The following is a 20,302-nucleotide window of genomic DNA, read 5'->3' on the forward strand; positions in this document are numbered from 1 at the left end:
TCCCAGCATTCAACAACTATATACAGCGATGGTGATGCACATCAATGTCAAGAGAGTAAGGATGGGATTCAATCTGATCGCCGGTCATAGGTATTGCAGCTTTTAAAGGCCATGTTCCTGTGTTTGCTGAGCTTCCATTCACGGTAAACGCTGCATATGCTGGCTCAATTAAATAGCCTTTAAAAGCCGCAATGTCTTTAACCCGCGATTGGATTGAATCCCGGCCTAATTTATGGAAGTTTGTCACCATTAGACCACTAAGATCTCTTTTGTTTCTCTTTCTCTCTGTGGTAGGGCTGGGCATGGAGAATATAGGTGGGGTCTTTGTTGTCCTGTTGTCTGGTCTACTGCTGGCTGTGTTCATGGCGGGGCTGGAGTTTGTCTGGGTGCAGCAACACTCTCCGAGGTCAGAGGTGAGGGGTCATCTGTAGCTGCTCTCCCAGCTTAGTAGCCAGCTGCCCTCTTAGGGTCAAATCCTAACTCCCACTTAAGTCAATCTTCACTCAGGCCGTGATTCAACCCTAAGAGCGTTATAGAGCAGCACACTATACAGCCAACAACACATCTTTTAAAGGCATTTTCCCTGGTGTTCGCAGAGATCGTATTCATGGTAAAAGCTGCACGTCACATAACGAAAGACATTACAAACAAAAATATGTTTACAATTTGCATACATTTATGCGTTTGTTCTTCAGTATGTAAAGTTTCACATCTGAAGTTAAATAAACCAATTTTTACCTAGACCTCACGAAGAATGTAAAGCGGAGGGAAAAAAAGCTTTAAACCAAAGCACTGATAACCAGCAATCCATCTCCTCTCTTTCAAAAGATGACTGTGCAAAAGTTGGACTTATGGTTCTGCCCTTTCTGTTCTAGTTGTCCATGTGTACAGAGATGCTGAGGGCTCTCCATGGGATCCTGCTGTGCGAGGACAGTATGGCACTGCATGGTTTACCAGGCCCAGGGATATTACTACAAACACACACTTCACTCCCAGAGGAGCATGGCGGGACCAAGACAGCCACTTGCACCCTCAGTAACGGCATGGTGTGCGGGATGGACAACAGTAGCAGCGGTCCTATGGAGTCACGGTCTCATAGACTGGCACAGGAAGCCATTTTGGGTCCACGGGGCTGCACTCACGTCCGCATCTGCCCAGAGTGCAGGGGATATAAAGGACTGCGGGTGCAAACACTGCCACCCAGAAAACACTCACCAGACCTCAGAGAGGAGAATGTTTAGTGCAGGGTTCCCCAACTGCCGATTTTATTTGGCCCTCCCAAGTTTGAGCAAAACTAAATATTATTTATTGTTGGACATAAGACTGAAAACACAGTATTCCCACGCGCAGAGATATGTGATCATATACACATGTGAAATATTTGTTTGGGCTTATGTTCCGGCCCCCTGACCATTGCTCAACATAAAATGTAGTTGATGATCCCTGGTTTAGGGGGGCGGTGGTACTGACCATTGAGGTGAATGTTTGAACTAGAGACAGCGTCCATTGTAATGTTCACACATGCCGTTTTATAGAGAGCCGATTACACTTGCGCACTTACGGCATCATCACATCATCCAGAAATATTATAGACAGTGGATGAATATAAAATGTATCTTTGGCTGTGAGTGACAAAAAAAAAATTACTTGAATAATTTAATGGATGTTTTTTGTACAATGGTGATGACAAGTTTTATTTGCAATTTTCACATTTGACTTCTAGGCGGCCATCTTTTTGAACTTGACTTCAGCTAAAATGCAATACCGAGAGTGTCCTGGGTTCAGTGGAAAGCGTGCTTCCAGACTGGGGCCTTAGCACTGACCCTAGGCCACTTGTCAGTCTTTGCACTTTATTTCATTAATGTTCAGACCAGTTAATAACCCCTGAACCCAAAGATTGAGGATGGTGAACGCCATCTAATGAAATAAAGTGCAAAGACCGACAAGTGGACCAGGGTCGGTGCTAAGGCCCCAGGGTTCCAGTCTGGAAGCACGCTTTACATTGAACCCAGAGGACACTAGGACAGTATTTCATAGACCCAGCGCCAATTAACGGCTAATGCCGCTCCCCACATTCCAATAGATATGTGAGAGACAGGAGCGTGGCTGTAGTCCAGTTCATTATTTTATTTCAAAACAAGTGCCAAAAACATTGGCCGGGAATCAAATCTGAAACGTGCATAGTGAGCTTGACATTTAAAGGTAATTTACAATTGAGCCTAGTTCATTATATCCTGAAATAAAGGCTTTTCATGGTTTCCAAACAAATGTCATGTTTTTTTTAACTGCTTTGTTCTGTAACATTTCTATGTACAATGCATACTATAGTCACTGTTGTTCAGGCGGTTTGGGTTTCTTTGTTCCCTGATCCCGCTTTCTCTTTTGTCTGTTGGTCTGTCCCTCTTCCTCTCTGAACTGGTGCCTAGTAGAGCAAAACAAAGTTAACTTCACACAAGCACTCCTTGGGTCAGATGATTTCACTTCCATCCATGCATGTTACACGCATGTGCTATGTAAGTTGAAACTCTGTATAGTCAGTTTTTGCAGCAGGACAAGTACATCACCTGGATTGCCAGCGGCGTCCACTGTTCCACACCCGGCCGAAAGAGGGCAGCCAGTTGGCATCGGTCTGGGAGCTATGGTCAAAGTTGGCCCCCACCCGGTTAGGGGGGAGTTTCTTCAGCTTCTCCTGCTCCTCTGTGTGGGGAGATGGCAACATGAGTGTCAGGGGTTGTATTAATTTGGCACTGAAAGAACAAGGGACAACCTGGACTTATCCAATAAGAAATGCTCATTGTAATTTTTGCATTGCGTAATCATTTTGCCGATTCTGTTGCAAAACATTTAAAACTGAAGAAAACGAAACGGGGAGGGACCTACCTCAATTTGTCCAATAGACTTGTTTTAGTTGTAAATCATACCATTTTGCAACTGTTTGGACAAATAAATTAAAGCCCTGGGCCCGGTTTCCAAAAAGCATCTTAAGGCCAAGTACGTTAAAAGCATCGTTACATCTGAGCGGTTTCCCAAAACCAAAGTTATTAACGCTGCACTTTAAAAACGCTCGTAATCTAAATGCCTGCTTCAGACCACTCGTAGAACAGCTAAGTGTGTCGTTAGATAAATTTTTTTGGCCTCCCGCGTCACATTATCCACAGATCTCCGCTAAACAAAATCGCACTTGTCACATGCACCGAATACAACCAGGAGTAGAACTTTGAAATGCTTAGTGTTGGTTAAGGGCTTGTAAGAAAACACCTAAAAAAAGAAAAGTAACAAATAATTAAAGAGCAGCAGTAAAATAACGCAATGGGTAGCCATTTGATTAGATGTTCTGGAGTCTTATAGCTTGGGGGTAGAAGCCTCTTGGATCTAGACTTGGCGCTCCGGTACTGCTTGCCATGTGGTAGCAGAGAGAACAGTCTATGACTAGGGTGGCTGGAGTGTTTGACAATTTTTAAGGCCTTCCTCTGACACCGCCTGGTATAGAGGTCCTGGATGGCAGGAAGCTTGGCCCCAGTGATGTACTGGGCCGTACGCACTACCCTCTCGTGCCTTGCGGTCGGAGGCCGAGCAGTTGCCAGGCAGTGATGCTCTCGATGGTGCAGCTATAGAACCTTTTGAGGATCTGAGGACCCATGCCAAATCTTTTCAGTCTCCTGAGGGGGGATAGGTTTTGTCACGCCCTCTTCGACTGTCTTGGTGTGCTTGGACCATGTTAGTTTGGTGATGTGTATGCCAAGGAACTTGAAGCTCTCAATCTGCTCCACTACAGCCACGTCGATGAGAATGGGGGCGTGCTCGGTCCTCCTTTTCCTGTAGTCCACAATCATCTCCTTTGTCTTGATCACGCTGAGGGAGAGATTGTTGTTCTGGCACCACACGTTCAGGTCTCTGACCACCTCCCTATAGGTGGTCTCGTTGTCGGTGATTAGGCCTACCACTTGTGTCATCAGCAAACTTAGCGATGGTGTTGGAGTTGTGCCTGGCCGTGCAGTCATGAGTGAACAGGGAGTACAGGAGGGGACTAAGCACGCACCCGAGGGGCCCCCGTGTGGCAGATGTGTTGTTACCTACCCTTACCACCTGGGGGCAGCCCAAGATCTAGTTGCAGAGGGAGGTGTTTAGTCCCAGGGTCCTTAGCTTAGTGATGAGTTTTGAGGGCACTATGGTGTTGAACGCTGAGCTGTAGTCAATGAATAGCATTCTCAAATAGGTGTTCCTTTTGTCCAGGTGGGAAAGGGCAGTGTGGCGTGAAATGGAGATTGCATCATCTGTGGATCTGTTGATGTGAGCTATGACCAGCCTTCCAAATCATTTCATGGCTACAGACATGAGTGCTACGGGTCGGTAGTCATTTAGGCAGGTTAGTGTTCTTGGGCACAGGGACTATGGTGGTCTGCTTAAAACATGTTGGTATTACAGATGTTGAAAATGTCAGTGAAGACACTGCCAGTTGGTCAGCGCATGCTCAGAGTACATGTTGACCTGTTTAAAGGTCTTACTCGCTGTGGAGAGCGTGATCAGTCATCCAGAACATGCATGTTTCAGTGTTGGTAGGCTTGTGTCACTGGGCAGCTCTCGGCTGTGCTTCCCTTTGTAGTCTGTAATAGTTTGCAAGCCCTGCCACATCCAACGAGCGTCGGAGCCGGTGTAGTACGATTCGATCTTCATCCTGTATTGACGCTTTGCCTGTGATGGTTCATCGGAGGGCATAGCGGGATTTCTTATAAGCTTCCAGATTAGAGACCCGCTCCGTGAAAGCGGCAGCTCTACCCTTTAGCTCAGTGCGAATGTTGCCTGTAATCCATGGCTTCTGGTTGGGGTAAGTACATACAGTCACTGTGGGGACGACATCCTCAATGCACTTATTGATAAAGCCAGTGACTGATGTGGTGTACTCCTCAATGCCATCGGAAGATCCACAAGGTTTACCCGTTTCTCTGACCACCGATAACTTCAGAACAAAGTTTACTATAAATACATGGCCAATGTCTTTGCAATTTTGATACGTCAAATGAAAATCGAGATGACTGCATTAAATATTGTGAAATAATTCTATGTTAAAAGGTAAGATTTTAATTGACAAAGCTGGTCTGAGAGCGGCACTGCCTTTCTTTTGATCTTATCAGTATCGACACATGCTCCAACAACGCACTTAGTGACTGTTCTCTCTGCATGCTGTTTTGGGAAACGCATGTTACATCTTTGGCCGTTGTAGGAAAGATGCATTGTTAAAACATTCAAGCCTATTTCCAAAGCTATCGGGAATACGAGCCCAGGTCTACAGATTGTACACGACCCTGATCGACCAAGGACTAAATGGGCTGTGGTCAAAACCAAACCTAGTACGGACTGAATTTATAGAGCCCTTTCACCAGGTGGTCCCAAAACTCCTCAAGTAGACAGTTAATGTAAGTAATTAGTGTGTGGATTTGTAAAATGGTAGTTTGAGTCAATGCTTCTTCAATGGGTGTCATCCATTCATCCAGTAATGACAATGGAAATGATTGAACGACAAAGGAAAAAAACGGTCCGTCATTTCACATATGCAACTCGTCCGAAAAATTGTTGACTTAAAACGGACAATGATATGTCATACACGATTTCATCTATGTTTGTGTCTGAACCCTAAAGGACCTACTCTGTTTGAGGAAGTCCTGGAGTGATGGACCGATCTCCTGCTCCATTGTCCCAGACCTGCCCTCCTGGGAGTCCTCCTGTAACCATGGAGGGATGGCTCCTACAACAGTCATCAAAACCTATTCACTTAGTTATCAACTTACACAGATAGACAACAATACAGTGACTAATAGACGCTGAACTATCGTTTTAATTTTCAATTACCTGTGTGAATATTTCCACTGTTGGAAGAATCCTGCCATCCAAAAGGAAAAAATATTAGTAAAGTATTTTATTATTTGACAGGTCACTTATTCATGAAGAGAAAATATAGTTGTCATGATTGATGAGCAACGTGTCAGCGTACCTGGTAGCCAATGAAGGTCAGGCCCTGTCCAGGGCCCGCCCACTGCCTGGCCACCATTTGGTCAACCCGACCAGACCTGGCCTGCTCATCGGATCCAGGGGCCCTGAAGTGAGAGCTACTGCCAAAGTTCAAAGTAACAGCATCACACCACAGGTGATACAGAACACACACATTACTTGAATAACATTACATACAGCCCATTTACAGGTGCATTCTGTAACCTTTACAAATGCAAGGAGACCCTGATGTCTATAATAGATCTGCCCTGGTCCAATGTGTACCAACAGCTCCTTCCTGATTAACTTAATTTACATTCTACTGTATGTTACAATATCCATGCAAATAATGTTAAATTAGTTTACTAAGCCAGTAAGCTAAGTGAGGCAAAACATATAGGGGTGTATTTCAGCCATTTGGAAAGACCGAGTAGTGGGATTTAGAGGTCGTAGGTTCATTTGGGAAAACATCTGGGCCATGTTAACTAAGGACTAAACGAAAGAACAGGCGAAATCCCAAATCGACCACTAGACCCTTATCACTTTTGGGGATCAGAGGATTTGACAGCTCCACTTGCTCACTGATAGGCTAGGTGGAAGTTTAACCATATTGCTTATACATATCATATCCTCTTAGGTCTCCACAAGTGCATACAGTGCTTTGTCATTTAAAAGTTGAAGTGTAGTGCAGCACAGCTTGCATGGTGCCGCAGAATTCTATGGCACATTATTTAAGTGCCAACCACTGGTACCATTAAGTGCTAGTTAGTGCTAGTTTGACCAACAGAGGGCATCTTTGAGAAGCATTTGATAGCCTTCAATAGTGGCTGTAATAGAGAATTGAAAACCTTTTGTAAGAACATAGTATATGGGACTAATTAAGAAATTTAGCTTAATATTATGGTGTTTCTATTCCAAGAAAAACCCTCGGTTTCCAAAGGAGTAGGCTGTTAACTGACTTGCCTAGTTAAAGGTTACACTAAGAGCATAACATTTCTTCTTTATAATTTTTGGCTAACCAATACCCAAACGAAGATTCAGTGAAAATCTCATTGATTTATCAAGACCAGTCCCCATGCTTGTCTCAGAGCATTGCGAAACAGTTATAGGAAAATGCTTCAAATCCTATTGCTTCTAACTTCAATATGCGCTTTAAATAAATAAAACAGAACATTACTCAACACTAGTGAGACTCATGTCGCCTACGGTAGGCCTAGAGTATATCAAAAAATATGACGTGACTCTCCGCCAAAAATAACAGAGGATTGGAGGATTCTAAATTAAAACCAAAGCCGCCTCATGGGTCTCCCGGTGGCGGCCGGCATCTGTGGCAACGCATTTTGCATTGCGGTGACTTAGACAGCTGCGCCACTGGGGAGGCCCCATCCACAAAGTATCAAAATAAAAAGAGAGGTGTTGGTAAAGGTATATTGTCCTGCTAATAGCCCATAATGGGCTATTATAATACTGTACATGGTGTCCAGGTCAGGATAACGAAAACATTTATTTATTAAAGACCAACAGAAGAAAAGTTGGAAAGTTGGAGCCATGACCAATATATATTGTCCTGCTAATAACAGGGTTAATATCTGTGAGAATGTCCAAGGGGATTTTATGTAATTCTAAATTAATAAATCACTTTGTTAAAATAAAAATAAAACATTTTGGAGATGATTTTGTTTTCAAATAATGTAAATTGAGCAAGGAAAAAGGCCATTCTTGAACATGGGGTGAGACATTGTTACTAATTTGTAAATAAAGCCAGTTTGTTATTTAGAATTAATTATTTCTGTTTTTAGAGGGAGAGAAACCAAAAACCTAGTTCTCATGGGTCTCCCAGTCAAGCCGGCACAGGTATTGAACCAGCATCTGTAGCAACACAGCTTGCACTGCTATGCAGTGTCTTAGACCGTTGCGCAACTCAGGCGCTGTACAACGTGACCGGTCGGAAGCAGGCTACAGTAAGAGCAAACAAAATAAAAACCTTAGTGTAACAGTTTTAGTAAGTAATACTGAAGTCGTGTACAATTATCAGTTTCTATTTAGGTTTATATCACCCATCAGTTAGAGACACAGTAAGACCCTAAAGCATAATCAGTGCTCTAACTCCCCCTTGCGCTGAACTGGAGCAATGAAGTGGTGACGCAGGGTACTAAACCACAAATTACCTCAAGTACCGCAGCATAATCACAAAACTTTTAGTGGAGCAACCACAGTAGGATGGGGTTTAGGGGTCGATTTGGGATTGGGTAATCGACAAACAGGAAGGGACTACCTGGACTTGTCCAATAAACAATTTTTTTGTTCACTGCTTCAAAACATTATGCTACGGTGTCCTACTGAACAAACCCCAGTATATCATTAGAACTACAGTACAATAACATTAACACCCTCTTATAGAAGGACAACACAACTTCTTACCTGGAAGCCTCATCCACTGAGTTGCAAGGGCCCTCTGTGTTCGATAGCTCCAGCTCTGCCTTAGGCTGAGGTTGATTCAGGAAAAGCCAACAGTGGTTCATACACCAGTCTCCAACAACATGACGTAACTTTACCTCATAGCTTTCAATAATGTGACCTTACATCAGAGCATCTATACTGAATAAAAATAAACGCAACATGTAACAATTTTACTGAGTTACTATAAGGAAATCAGTCAATCTAAATAAATGAATTAAGCACTAATCTATGGATTTCGCATGACTGGGAATACAGATACGCATCTGTTGGTCACAGATACCTTAAAAATGAGCCTCAGGATCTCATCACACCGATGCATTTATCGGTAAAATGCAATTGTGTTTGTTGTCCCTAGGTTATGCCTGCCCATACCATAACCCCACCACCACAGGGCACTCTTTTCACAACGTTGACATCAGCAAACCGCCCACCCATATGACGCCATACACGTGGTCTGTGGTTGTGAGGCCGGTTGGACGTACTGCCAAATTCTCAAAAACTATGTTGGATGCGGCTTATGGTAGAGAAATTAACAAAATAATCTGGCAACAGCTCTGGTATACATTCCTGCAGTCAGCATGTCAATTGCACACTCCCTCAAAACTTGAGACATCTGTGGCATTGTGCAGTTGTCACAACACAATTGGCCTTATTATTGTCCTAAGCACAAGGTGCACCCGTGTAATGGTCATGCTGTTTAATCAGCTTCTTGATATGCCACACCCATCATGTGGATGGATTATCTTGACAAAGGAGAAATGCTCACTAACAGGGTTTTAAACAAATTTGTGCACAACATTTTAGAGAAATAAGCTTTTTGTGCGTATGGAAAATGTCTGGGATCTTTGATTTCAACTCATGAAACATGGGACCAACTTTACATGTTGCGTTTATATTTTTGTTCAGTGTATGTACAAAACATTATTTAATATAAAAAGTGTATCAGATTGTGTCCCAAATGGCACCCTATACATATAGCGCTGGTCAAAAGTAGTGCACTATGAGCCCTAGTCAAAAGTAGTGCACCATGTAGGGAATACAGTGCAATTTTGATACCATCGCACTACAAATATCACACTTGATCAAACTAAGGAGGTCACAGCGATATGGATACTGTTGTTGCATCCTGGGTAAACAAACCTCTATGAGAGACTGAAGGACCTCCTGGCGATGCTGTTCCTGAGCTCGGATATGAGTGGCTTGCTAGGGGACAAACACCCACAGTCAGATGTCACCATGGCTAGAACAGAGTTCTCACATTCAGTCTGGACCAGTATTAATAACACATCTCAGAGTCACTAAAAGTGCTTTACATGTCTTCTATAGGAAAAGGTCAGGGCCCGTATTCACAAAGCGTCTCAGTCGGAGTGCCTTTCCAGGATCAGTTTGGCCTTTTAAATCAATGAATAAGAGGCGAGACCTGATCCTAGGTCAGTATACCTACTTTGAGACGCTTTGTGAATGTGGCCCTTACTTTTTCCTCTAGAAAGTCATACAATGCAATTATATCACTCTTTAAAAGTAATTCATAGCTATTTCATGTCCTACCTGCTTGATAAGCTCATCCTCCTTCTCCTCAAATGAGCCTAAAGCTTTTGCCACCTCTGTTTTAAATCTAAAATGAAAACAAAAAGGTTGAGGCATATTACACATTTTCCAAGGCGAACTTGTAGGCTAAAACAACTTTTTAGCAAACGGTAGAGGAGTTCTTACCTCTCCATTTCATTTTCTGTGATTATAAACTTGTCCCTCAGTTTGGGGTCAGCTTTGTTCTCCCACCAGAATGTGTGGGTGCTTTTCCTGTGGTCAGGCCTGAAATGACAATTGACATTGATCCCTGAGAAATATGCCAAACCTAATTTTTACAAGCACATTGGTCAATAATAATGCCAGCCATCAGAAAAGTATGTTAGGCCATTAATTAATAGAGGAAAGCTAATAAAAACTGCGTGAAAGCGTCCCATCTTTATATTAACATGAAAATTAATTACATTAGTTAGTACTGTATCTTACCTGGCCATGTGTTCCAACAAGCCCCCGAACAACACAGTGATGTCGCCATCAGTGACGTCTCTCTCCACCTCGAGGCCGCAGCAGTAACACCAACATTTGCGTTTGTGCTGAGTGCAATCGAACCTCTCCACCTGGGGACTTTTTATCGTTCGACGCGCTTCTTTCACCTGTAAAACACAGGCATGTCTTTCAGGAATAGTTCATATGATTTGCATCTCATTGAGCAGGATACAAACATTTGTAGTAGCTAGGCGTAGCTAACGTTAGCTAGCTGGCTATGCTGGTATTGATGAGGCAGGCAGTTGCCAATTTTACCTTCTCAAGGAATTTAACAAGGACCACTTTGAGTTTGCTCTGGTGACTTTTCCCGAAGATGTGTGCTTTTCCGGAGAAAGATGTTTGCCTACATATCGCACAGTAAAATGCACCCATTTTCGACACGTCCCTTTGTTTTCTAGACGTTAGACCAACTCCATCCCCAAAATATGCATTGATCTGATGATGCAGGGTTGTTTATCTGGCTGGCTAGCTAGATTACGTTACCGTAGCTTATTTGCTAACCGAGTTCTCCCTGCACGGTCTCGTGCAAGATATTGCGTCTATGTATCATACATTGATCGATAAGGTTTAATTGCACACCATGCTCTTACTAAAATATCTAGTTACAATAGCTTTAGTAAGAACTAGTGTGTACACAAAATGCTAATTTAGACCGTTGTATCACTTCCGGGTCAAGTTGTCGTTGAACTTCATTCTTCTTCGATAAGGTTTAACGGCGGTTGGCATCCAATAAATGTTGCATTACCGCCACTTACTAGACTGGAGTATACCTCCCTTTATACTTTGGAAAAAATTTAACAAACACCCTACCATCTAATCCTACACTCACAAAAAACCCACCACCCTACTCCACTTTTTAAATATATCTAGTCCTACCTGCATACGTTTCACACCTAGGAACCTCCCTTCTACACACTGCTGCCATATGCCCATAAGCTTGACACCTGTAACAACATAATGTATTCGTCACCAAAGCTTGTACAGTATAACTTATATACCCAAACATCACTTTCTTAGACAAAGACTCAACATCAAAAGAACAGATAATGACTCGTGTTTCACCACTCACGCAAATTGAACTTAAAAATAAAGGTCCACCATGTTATAGCAGAAAATCATCAAAACACATTCATCATTATATGCAAAAAGAATCTTCATATTTCTGATTAAACAGCATGATCATTACACAGGTGCACCTTGTGCTGGAGAAAAAAGGCCACTCTAAAATGTGCAATTTTGTCACACAACATAATGCCACAGATGTCTCAAGTTTTGAGGGCGCGTGAAATTGGCATGCTGACTGCAGTAATGTCCACTAGACCTGTTGCCAGATAATTTAATGTTAGTTTCTCTACCATTAGCCACCTTCAATGTGATTTTTAGAGAATTTTGCCAGTATGTCCAACCGGCCTCTCAACCGCAGACCATGTGTAACCACACTAGCTTAGGACCTCCACATCCGGCTTCTTCACCAGCGGGAGCATCTGAAACCAGCCACCCGGATAGCTGATGAAACTGAGGACTATTTCTGTATGAATAATGCACTTTTGTTTAGTAAAAACGATTTCTGATTGTCTGGGCCTGGCTCCCAAGTGGGTGGGCCTATGCCCTGGCTGCACCCCTTCCCAGTCGTGAAATCCATAGATTAGGGCCTAATGAATTTATTTAAATTGGCTGATTTCCTTATATGAACTGTACCTCGTTAAAATCTTTGAAATAGTTGCATCTTGTGTTTATATTTTTGGTCAGTGTATATATTGTGTTTAATGTGCATTTTATATTTGTCACATATACTCCCACTCCTCCCCTCCGGCGTTCGACGTTGCCGGTATACTAACCACCATTCCTGGGATTCATCATTACACACACTTGGCATCTATCATTACGTGCACCTGCACATCATCATGAGGCACACCTGGACTCCATTACCTCACGTATTACCTCCCCTATATCTGGCACTCCCTTAGGTTCCTTCCCCAGTCAGTATTGATCCTGTGTTTATGGGAAGATGCTACTGTTATGTTGTTTCGTTCCATGTTTGTTGTTTTTATTAAATGTTTCAGCTGCTTCTCGACACGGTGTCTTTGTTACAATATTGTGTTATACAGGGCGCATTTGGAAAAGAGACCTAGGTCCTAATATGTCTTCCCTGTCAAAATAAAGGTTAAACAAGAAAATATTTCAATTGTTTTACAACCAATATATTTGCTATGGCTTTGAGATATGGAGTGGCGGTCACACTGAATGACAACAATGATGTTTGTTTCCAACATTAGGGTTGTTTTCCTAAAGAAGTTCAATCTGCTTCATGTTTGTTTCCTTGCCAGGATACTAACGAGTATCGCAATACTGGTATTGTCCCGACCCAAACCAGCAGTGTGTATTATTTAGAGTTGGCGATCTAGTTAGTGTTTTGAGTTTCTACTTCCTCAGGTGTTGAACCACAAGTTAATTATGGGTTAGTGCACATAAATATTATATAGTGAACATAAAGATGTATGAAAATGTTATGTGTCAGCACTGTTTCCTGTGTCTAAGAAGGGTGTGTAGTGTGTGTGTGGTGATGGGGTGTTGGCGGCGTGCGCAGTGATGTGAGCTGTTGTGGATAAAATACCAGGGCCAAATTCTTGTCCCAGTCTGTCCTTGTCAACAGTGTTGCCATATTTGTGGTTTTCCTGCCAAATTGGGCTACTTTGAAAACGATGTTGCAGGTGAACATGTATTGAACGACGGGATGCAGGTTTTTGAGCTACTTCTAAGTTGCACCGCGGCCTCATGGCATTTCTCTTAAATATATATGTCACTGTTACCTGCTGCTGACTATCAGGCAGTGAGACAGGCTCTCTCTCTGTGTGTGTGTGTGTGTGTGTGTGTGTGTGTGTGTGTGTGTGTGTGTGTGTGTGTGTGTGTGTGTGTGTGTGTGTGTGTGTGTGTGTGTGTGTGTGTGTGTGTGTGTGTGTGTGTGTGTGTGTGTGTTCTTCTTCGGTGGGGTTTATCTATGGTTGGAATCCAACCTTATGGTGCATTACCGCCACCTACTGTACTGGGTGAGGGCCAGAGACAGGGAGAAACTAAATCCTACCTGCCAGCCCCATGGCGCTTATCTAATGACGTTCTACTCAATATACTCTTTAAACTAATTTCCTCTATCCCCTCCTCCTTCATACTAGATCTCAGCCTCTCTCTTTCCCTCTGATACTGCCGACTCTGTAGCAATACAATCTCCATGGTCTCTGTTTCCTGGCAATAATAACACTTTCCTGTTGGATGCTTTCCTATCACATTTAAGGACTACTGGCTGTGTCCCACCCGTAATCTTGTAAAAATAGCCTCCTCTCTTCTGTCCCTTCCTGCCGTCGTCCTCTCCATGACTTTCCTCTGTACTTGAAGTAAATGCCTTCCCTTGCTATTTTTATTTAACCTTTATTTAACTAGGCAAGTCAGTTAAGAACAAATTATTATTTACAATGACATCCTACCAAAAGGCCTCCTGTGGGGATTGGGGCCTGGGATTAAAAAACAAATATACAATATAAATATAGGACAAAACACACATCAGAACAAGAGAGACAACACAACACTAAATAAAGGGATACCTAAGACAACAACATAGCAAGGCAACAACACATGACAACACAGCATGGTAGCAACACAACATGGTAGCAGCACAAAACACAGTACAAACATTATTGGGCACAGTCAACAGCACAAAGGTCAAGAAGGTAGAGACAACAATACATCACACAAAGCAGCCACAACTGTCAGTAAGAGTGTCCATGATTGAGTCTTTGAATGAAGAGATTGAGATAAAACTGTCGAGTTTGAGTATTTGTTGCAGCTCATTCCAGTCGCTAGCTGTAGCAAACTGAAAAGAGGAGCGACCCAGGGGCGTGTGTGCTTAGGGGACCTTTAACAGAATGTGACTGGCAGAACGGGTGTTGTATGTGGAGAATGAGGGCTGCAGTAGATATCTCAGATAGGGGGGAGTGAGGCCTAAGAGGGTTTTATAAATAAGCATCAACCAGTGGGTCTTGCGACGGGTATACAGAGATGACCAGTTTACATAGGAGTATAGAGTGCAGTGATGTGTCCTATAAGGAGCATTGGTGGCAAATCCGAATGGTAAAGAACATCTAGCCGCTCGAGAGCACCCTTACCTGCCGATCTATAAATTATGTCTCCGTAATCTAGCATGGGTAGGATGGTCATCTGAATCAGGGTTAGTTTGGCAGCTGGGGTGAAATAGGAGCGATTTCGATAGAGGAAACCAAGTCTAGATTTAACTTCAGCCTGCAGCTTTGATATGTGCTGAGAGAAGGACAGTGCACCGTCTAGCCATACTCCCAAGTGACTCTCAAGCTTCCATACAGTCCCATCTCCTTCGCCTGGGTATTACCCACCCACCCAAAGCTTGTGTTCTGTCTTCGCTCATGTTCCCAGCATGCCTGTAAAATCCCTTTTGCAGGATGAGACACCCCATGTCGCTGTAGGTTGACCCAATAATTCATTGCCAGCTGCTGTCTCCTAATCTGCAATTGCATATCCCCCATCTCCATGTATGTGTGTTGAGAGAGCACTACAGTTATTGGCTGAGTCACGTGAACGAGAGGTGAGAGAGCAGCACGTGTGTACGTTGTGACAACTTTTTACCAGTTGTATGTAGGCTATTTAGATTGTCATTATGGAGACACCTATTTCCAACCCCTTTTTCCATAAAGCATGATAATATGCTAGAACTGATGCACATCAAGAAAGAATGGATACAAAGCCCTGGAAAAACGACTTTGAGTGCACTAGAGCACATTACATAAATTCATTTGGAGGTGGTATAAACTGCATTCTAATATTTACTGCTTAAAGAAAACGGTATCAAGCAAAGTGTTCAGTTCTTGGGTCTCCGGGGCTGCCCGAGTGGACATTTGAAATGGAAGTAATGGAACTCCCTCTGCATGGTTCTTTTTATGGGGAAAAGTCCTCAATGAAACTGACATTAGGCTAAATGTGGAGAATTATACATTTGCCTCTGTTGGCCATCAGGTAGCCTATTAATGTGTATGCCAAATTGTGCCTGTCCTTGTGCTTGTCTCCACCCCCCAGGTGTCGCCCATCTTCCCCATTATCCCCTGTGTATTTATACCTGTGTTTTCTGTCTGTCTGTTGCCAGTTCGTCTTGTTTGTTCAAGCCTACCAGCGGGTTGGCTCAGCTCTTGGGTTTCCCCTAGTCTCGCTTTTCTCGACCTCCTGGTTTTTGACCTTTGCCTGTCCTGACCCTGTACCCACCCGCCTGACCACTGCCTGTCCCTGAGCCTGCCTGCCATCCTGTACCTTTGCTCCACCTCTGGATTACCGACCTCTGCCTGACCTGAGCCTGCCTGCCGTCCTGTACCTTGGCCTCTGCTCTGGATTATCGTCCCCTGCCTGCCTTGACCTGTTGTCTGCCTGCCCTGTGGTTACAATAAACATTGTTACTTCACACAGTCTGCACTTGGGTCTTACTTTGACTCCTGATAGTTAATATTTAATTCAGTGATTTAAATTATGACCCCATCCTCAGTAGCCTATTTCAGCAGGCTATTGTAGGCCTATCAGGGGCTATAGGCTACATGCCTTTAGCTAAGCAAACTATGGCAAAATGTAATTACAATCACAAACCCAGATTTTAGTCTGTAGCCTATGCCTATTGACATGATAAATTAATGTCGCAAATGGGTTGTAGTCTTACCATCTGGCACATAATAACAGCACAATTGCCAGAAAATAGACCAACATTTGTTTTTTTATGTTCATCCAAGTGTTTCTTGTTCAGATATTTCGAGATCCTCAGTCCAACTTTCATCACTCAAACTCTCCTGTCAGATTTATATATAGTTATGCACATGCGCAAAGGGGATTTAAAATGTATAAACCTGGTTTGATCCCTGAATGCTGATTGGCTGAAAGCTGTGATATACTTTTTACTGTTCTAATTACAGTGGTAACCAGTTTATAATAGCAACAAGGCACCCCAGGGGTATGTTGTATTTAAGTGATAATGCCCTCGAAGCCGGTGTTTGGAGGATATATTGGCACAGGTCGGCAAACCATGCCAATATATCCTCCAAACACCGGCTTCGAGGGCAACGGGTTACCAACATATTCAAAAAATGATTTGACATATTTTAATTAAAAACGTTATTTTTATTAATCTATTCATAGGACTACTATTTCATCCTTCCACAAGATATAGTCCCGAAACAAATCTAGGGTTGCTAGAGATGCGACCCAGTCGTTCAGTCTTTTTGTTCTTTATCTATGGACGTGACCCAGTCGTTTGTTTGTTTTTTCCAATTTTTCCAATTTTTTAAAACTTTATTAGAGTAATATCTAAAGTAAGTCAAGCCTTTGTTTATAGGGAAAATACAAGCAGGCTATTATATTGCGGCAAACACAACATTACAGAACAGGAACTTAATTTGGCCAAAGAAAATGGCTCAACAGAATCTCAGAAACCTTCACAAAAGTTTTGAATAGGCAATTAACAACAAAGGCTAGTGCCTACCATACCCAACAAATGACAGCAATAGGCTAATGAAATTTATTTTACAACAGGCCTACTGATAAATCTTAAACTAAATACAGTGACAGTTCAAACTTAATTTATCCAACAAAAATGGCTGAACAGAATTAAACCAAACAAATTTAGCATATTTAAAGAACTGGTTTAGATTAATAAATGCCATACTTCCGTTCAAATATTTTTTTATCGTACACACACAAGAATGGTGTATAGGTATAAAAGACAAGTATACAATTCTTATCTAAACATAAGAGAGCAGACATAAACAACAAGACCCAGAGTTCTGGGTACAAAACAAATAATACAAAACACAACATACAAAACAAGGACAGGTAGAAAGAAAGAGGGTAGATGTCACCCCCCCACTTATCCCCCCTATTCCCCTCCTGACTGCTCGGGTGGCGGGGCCAGCACATGCTGCCCAAAGGTAGATTCAAATATTACAATTGAGAGTGCGTTAAGATGTACAAATTCACAGCGCCGACTGGTCCAAGTAAGAGAGGAAAGGCTGCCAGATTTTATCAAATGTTGATCATTTATTGTTCAGAATATATCTAATTATTTCTAAGTGTACAGTGTTTGCCAATTCGCTGAGCCATAATTTGGTAGAGGGCGCTTCCCTCCTCTTCCAAAACAACAAGATAATTTTTTTTGCCGAAATGAAACTGTAAGAGATTAGTTGTTTTGGGGGGTTGGTTAATCCGTTTAGGGAATCAGACACTCCCAGGATTATCAGAAGCGGGTCTGGGTCTATTGAAGTCTACAGAACTTCAGAGAGGATCCTAAAAATTCCACACCAATAACCATACAAGCTAGAGCATAGGGCAAAGCAGTGGAGTAGTGTACCCTGCGCAGCCTGACATTTATCACACATAGGGGATGTATCAGGAAATATCCTATGCAGTTTGGTTTTGGAATAGTGTAATCCGTGTAATACCTTGAATTGTATGAAACGATGTCTGGAGTTAATGGAGCATGTGTGGATATACTCCAAGCTATCTTCCCAGTCTGCCACAGAAATGTCAGTCCCTAGTTCTTCCTCCCATTTTGCCTTAATGGCATCTGTAGAAGGTGTGCTAATAGATTGAAAAGCGTCATATAGACGAGATATCAGTTTGTCTGAGGTGGGGCATATTTTTATGCATCCGTCAAACATGGAAGGTTTAGCATTCCCAAATGTTGGGAGGTGTTTTCTAACATAGTCTCTATATTGTAGGTATCTGAAAAAGTTACTTATGGGAAGATTATAAGTTTCCCTCAGCAACTCAAAGGAAGCAAAGGTCCCTTCTATATATAAATCCCCTATGGTACTTATCCCTAACTCTCCCCATCGCTCAAAGGTTTTATCAAGGTTAGAGGGGGCAAAGGAGGGATTCCTGGCAACAGAGAGCATGAATGATATTGGTCTAAGCTCAAAGTGGACTTTAATTTGATTCCAGATCCAGATTGTGCTATGTATAATAGGATTGTTACGATAAAGTAACATCTCCAGATTGACAGGCGACAAAATCACAGTGCCAATAGAGAAGGGGTGACACTCCTCCCGCTCCATACTAAGCCAGCTGGATGATGGAGGTGCGTCATCCAGCAAAAACGGCCCAATAGTAAAATCTAAAATTTGGGAGAGACAATCCTCCTTCCATCTTGGATTTACAGAGGTGTTTTTTACCTATCCTGTGTGTTTTATAATCCCAGATGAAAGGATTGATAATTGAGTCCAGTTGTTTATGAAAGGATTTAGGTATGAATACTGGGATGTTCTGGTATAGGTAGAGCAGTTGTGGGAGGAAGACCATTTTAATGGCATTAATTCTTCCGAGCAGAGAAATTGGGAGAGTTCTCCAAAATGTTATGTTTGCCTTGAGTTTTTGAATCAGAGAGGGGAAATTCTCTTTAAATAATGAGGAGTATTGTTTGGTAACTACAATTCCTAGGTAGGTAAATTTTTCTGGAAGATGTTCTAGCCAAGAAGTGTTTTGCAACCGTATGGGCATTAATTCGCTCTTGCTCCAATTTATTCTGTATCCCGAGAAGGTACCAAACAAATTAATCACATCAAGAAAAGCTGGAATACTAGCCTGGGGTTCTGTTAAATAGAGGAGAATGTCATCTGCGTATAGGGAAATCTTATTTAGAGTATCTTTAGTATTATAGCCGTGTATTGCTGCATGAGATCTGATCGCCTGAGCGAGAGGTTCCATAATTAGGGCGAAGAGCATAGGCGACAGCGCACAACCGTGCCTTGTTCCTCTGTAAAGGTTAAATCGGGGCGACAATGATTGGTTAGTGAGTATTCTCGCACAGGGGTTCCTATATAAAAGCCGGATCCAATTTATGAACCCATCTCAACTTGGTCAAAGGCCTTTTCGGCGTCAAGAGATATAACGGCAAGGTTCACGTTAGGTAACCTCTGAGAATACATAATGTTGAAGAGGCGCCTGAGATTGAAGAATGAGTTTCTGTTAGGGATAAAGCCGGTCTGGTCCGAATGGACCAATTTGCCAATTAAAGTGCTAAGCCTGTTAGCCAGAGTTTTTGCTAAAATCTTTTTGTCTGTATTAAGGAGGGATATTGGTCTGTATGATCCTACCTCTTCCGGATCTTTACCCTTCTTATGTATAACTGTAATGAACGCCTCATCCAAAGTAGATGGGAGAGCACCATCCTCATTGGCCTGAACCAACATTTTGTGCAGGTAGGGAGAGAGCATGTTGCTGAATGTTTTATAGAATTCACCAGGGTATCCATCTGGGCCCAGGGTCTTGCCACTCTTTAGAGATGTAATTGTTTCTCGAATTTCTTCAAGAGATATTTCCTAATTCAGGAAGTTAGAATCTTCCTGGTTCAGGGCAGGAAGATTACAGTCATCCAAAAAGTTTTGCATAATTAAGGGGTTAGGATCCGCTTTAGATGTATATAGAGTCTCATAAAACTGACGGAATCTGTCATTGATGTCTTTGGGGGGAAGAGAGTAATTCCCCCGATGCAGATTTAACTTTGTGAATCATTCGGTCACTCACATTTTTTCGAAGTTGTCTGGCGAGTAATTTGTGTGGTTTGTCACCAAACTCAAAATATTTTTGCTTGGCATAGAGAAAAGATTTGCAATTTTAGCTGAGAGAATCTGATTATATTCAAATTTTAAAGAGGTATTTTTAAAAATGTTTCTCCATAGATGGATGGCTAGCATTCTCCCTATCCAGTAAGTGAATTTGTCCCTCCAGTTCT

The 20,302-nt window shown here is 42.4% G+C and overlaps 2 protein-coding genes across 6 annotated transcripts in view; one reads left to right on the plus strand and one right to left on the minus strand.

The window, feature by feature from the left end:
* Positions 1-1,798, plus strand: part of LOC139537672 (glutamate receptor ionotropic, kainate 4-like) — a 117,753-nt gene extending 115,955 nt beyond the window's left edge. For both annotated transcript variants that reach the window (XM_071339256.1, XM_071339257.1), the window contains 2 exons: positions 295-413; positions 876-1,798. In XM_071339256.1, the coding sequence (XP_071195357.1) occupies positions 295-413; positions 876-1,241 (485 nt within the window). In that variant the 3' untranslated portion in view covers positions 1,242-1,798. The remainder of the gene's footprint in view (positions 1-294; positions 414-875) is intronic.
* A 309-nt stretch (positions 1,799-2,107) lies between these two features.
* Positions 2,108-11,269, minus strand: cenatac (centrosomal AT-AC splicing factor). 4 transcript variants are annotated; one of them, XR_011667582.1, is made up of 11 exons: positions 10,774-11,267; positions 10,459-10,625; positions 10,159-10,257; positions 9,994-10,060; positions 9,586-9,648; positions 8,407-8,471; positions 5,990-6,107; positions 5,848-5,878; positions 5,645-5,762; positions 2,565-2,697; positions 2,108-2,422 (listed from the first exon to the last, which is right to left on the minus strand). XR_011667582.1 is itself a non-coding variant. In XM_071339259.1 (11 exons), exons 1-11 carry the CDS (start codon positions 10,888-10,890, stop codon positions 2,329-2,331), a joined length of 1,053 nt encoding a protein of 350 aa, XP_071195360.1. In that variant the 5' UTR covers positions 10,891-11,269; the 3' UTR covers positions 2,108-2,328. The 4 variants fall into 4 exon arrangements, 3 of the variants coding, with proteins under 3 accessions (XP_071195360.1, XP_071195361.1, XP_071195362.1); XM_071339259.1 differs by having other exon boundaries at positions 5,645-5,743; positions 10,774-11,269; XM_071339260.1 differs by having other exon boundaries at positions 5,645-5,743; positions 5,990-6,104.
* Positions 11,270-20,302: the final 9,033 nt, after the last annotated feature.

The sequence above is a fragment of the Salvelinus alpinus genome, chromosome 13 (genome assembly GCF_045679555.1).
Source record: "Salvelinus alpinus chromosome 13, SLU_Salpinus.1, whole genome shotgun sequence".
Classification (NCBI taxonomy): domain Eukaryota; kingdom Metazoa; phylum Chordata; class Actinopteri; order Salmoniformes; family Salmonidae; genus Salvelinus; species Salvelinus alpinus.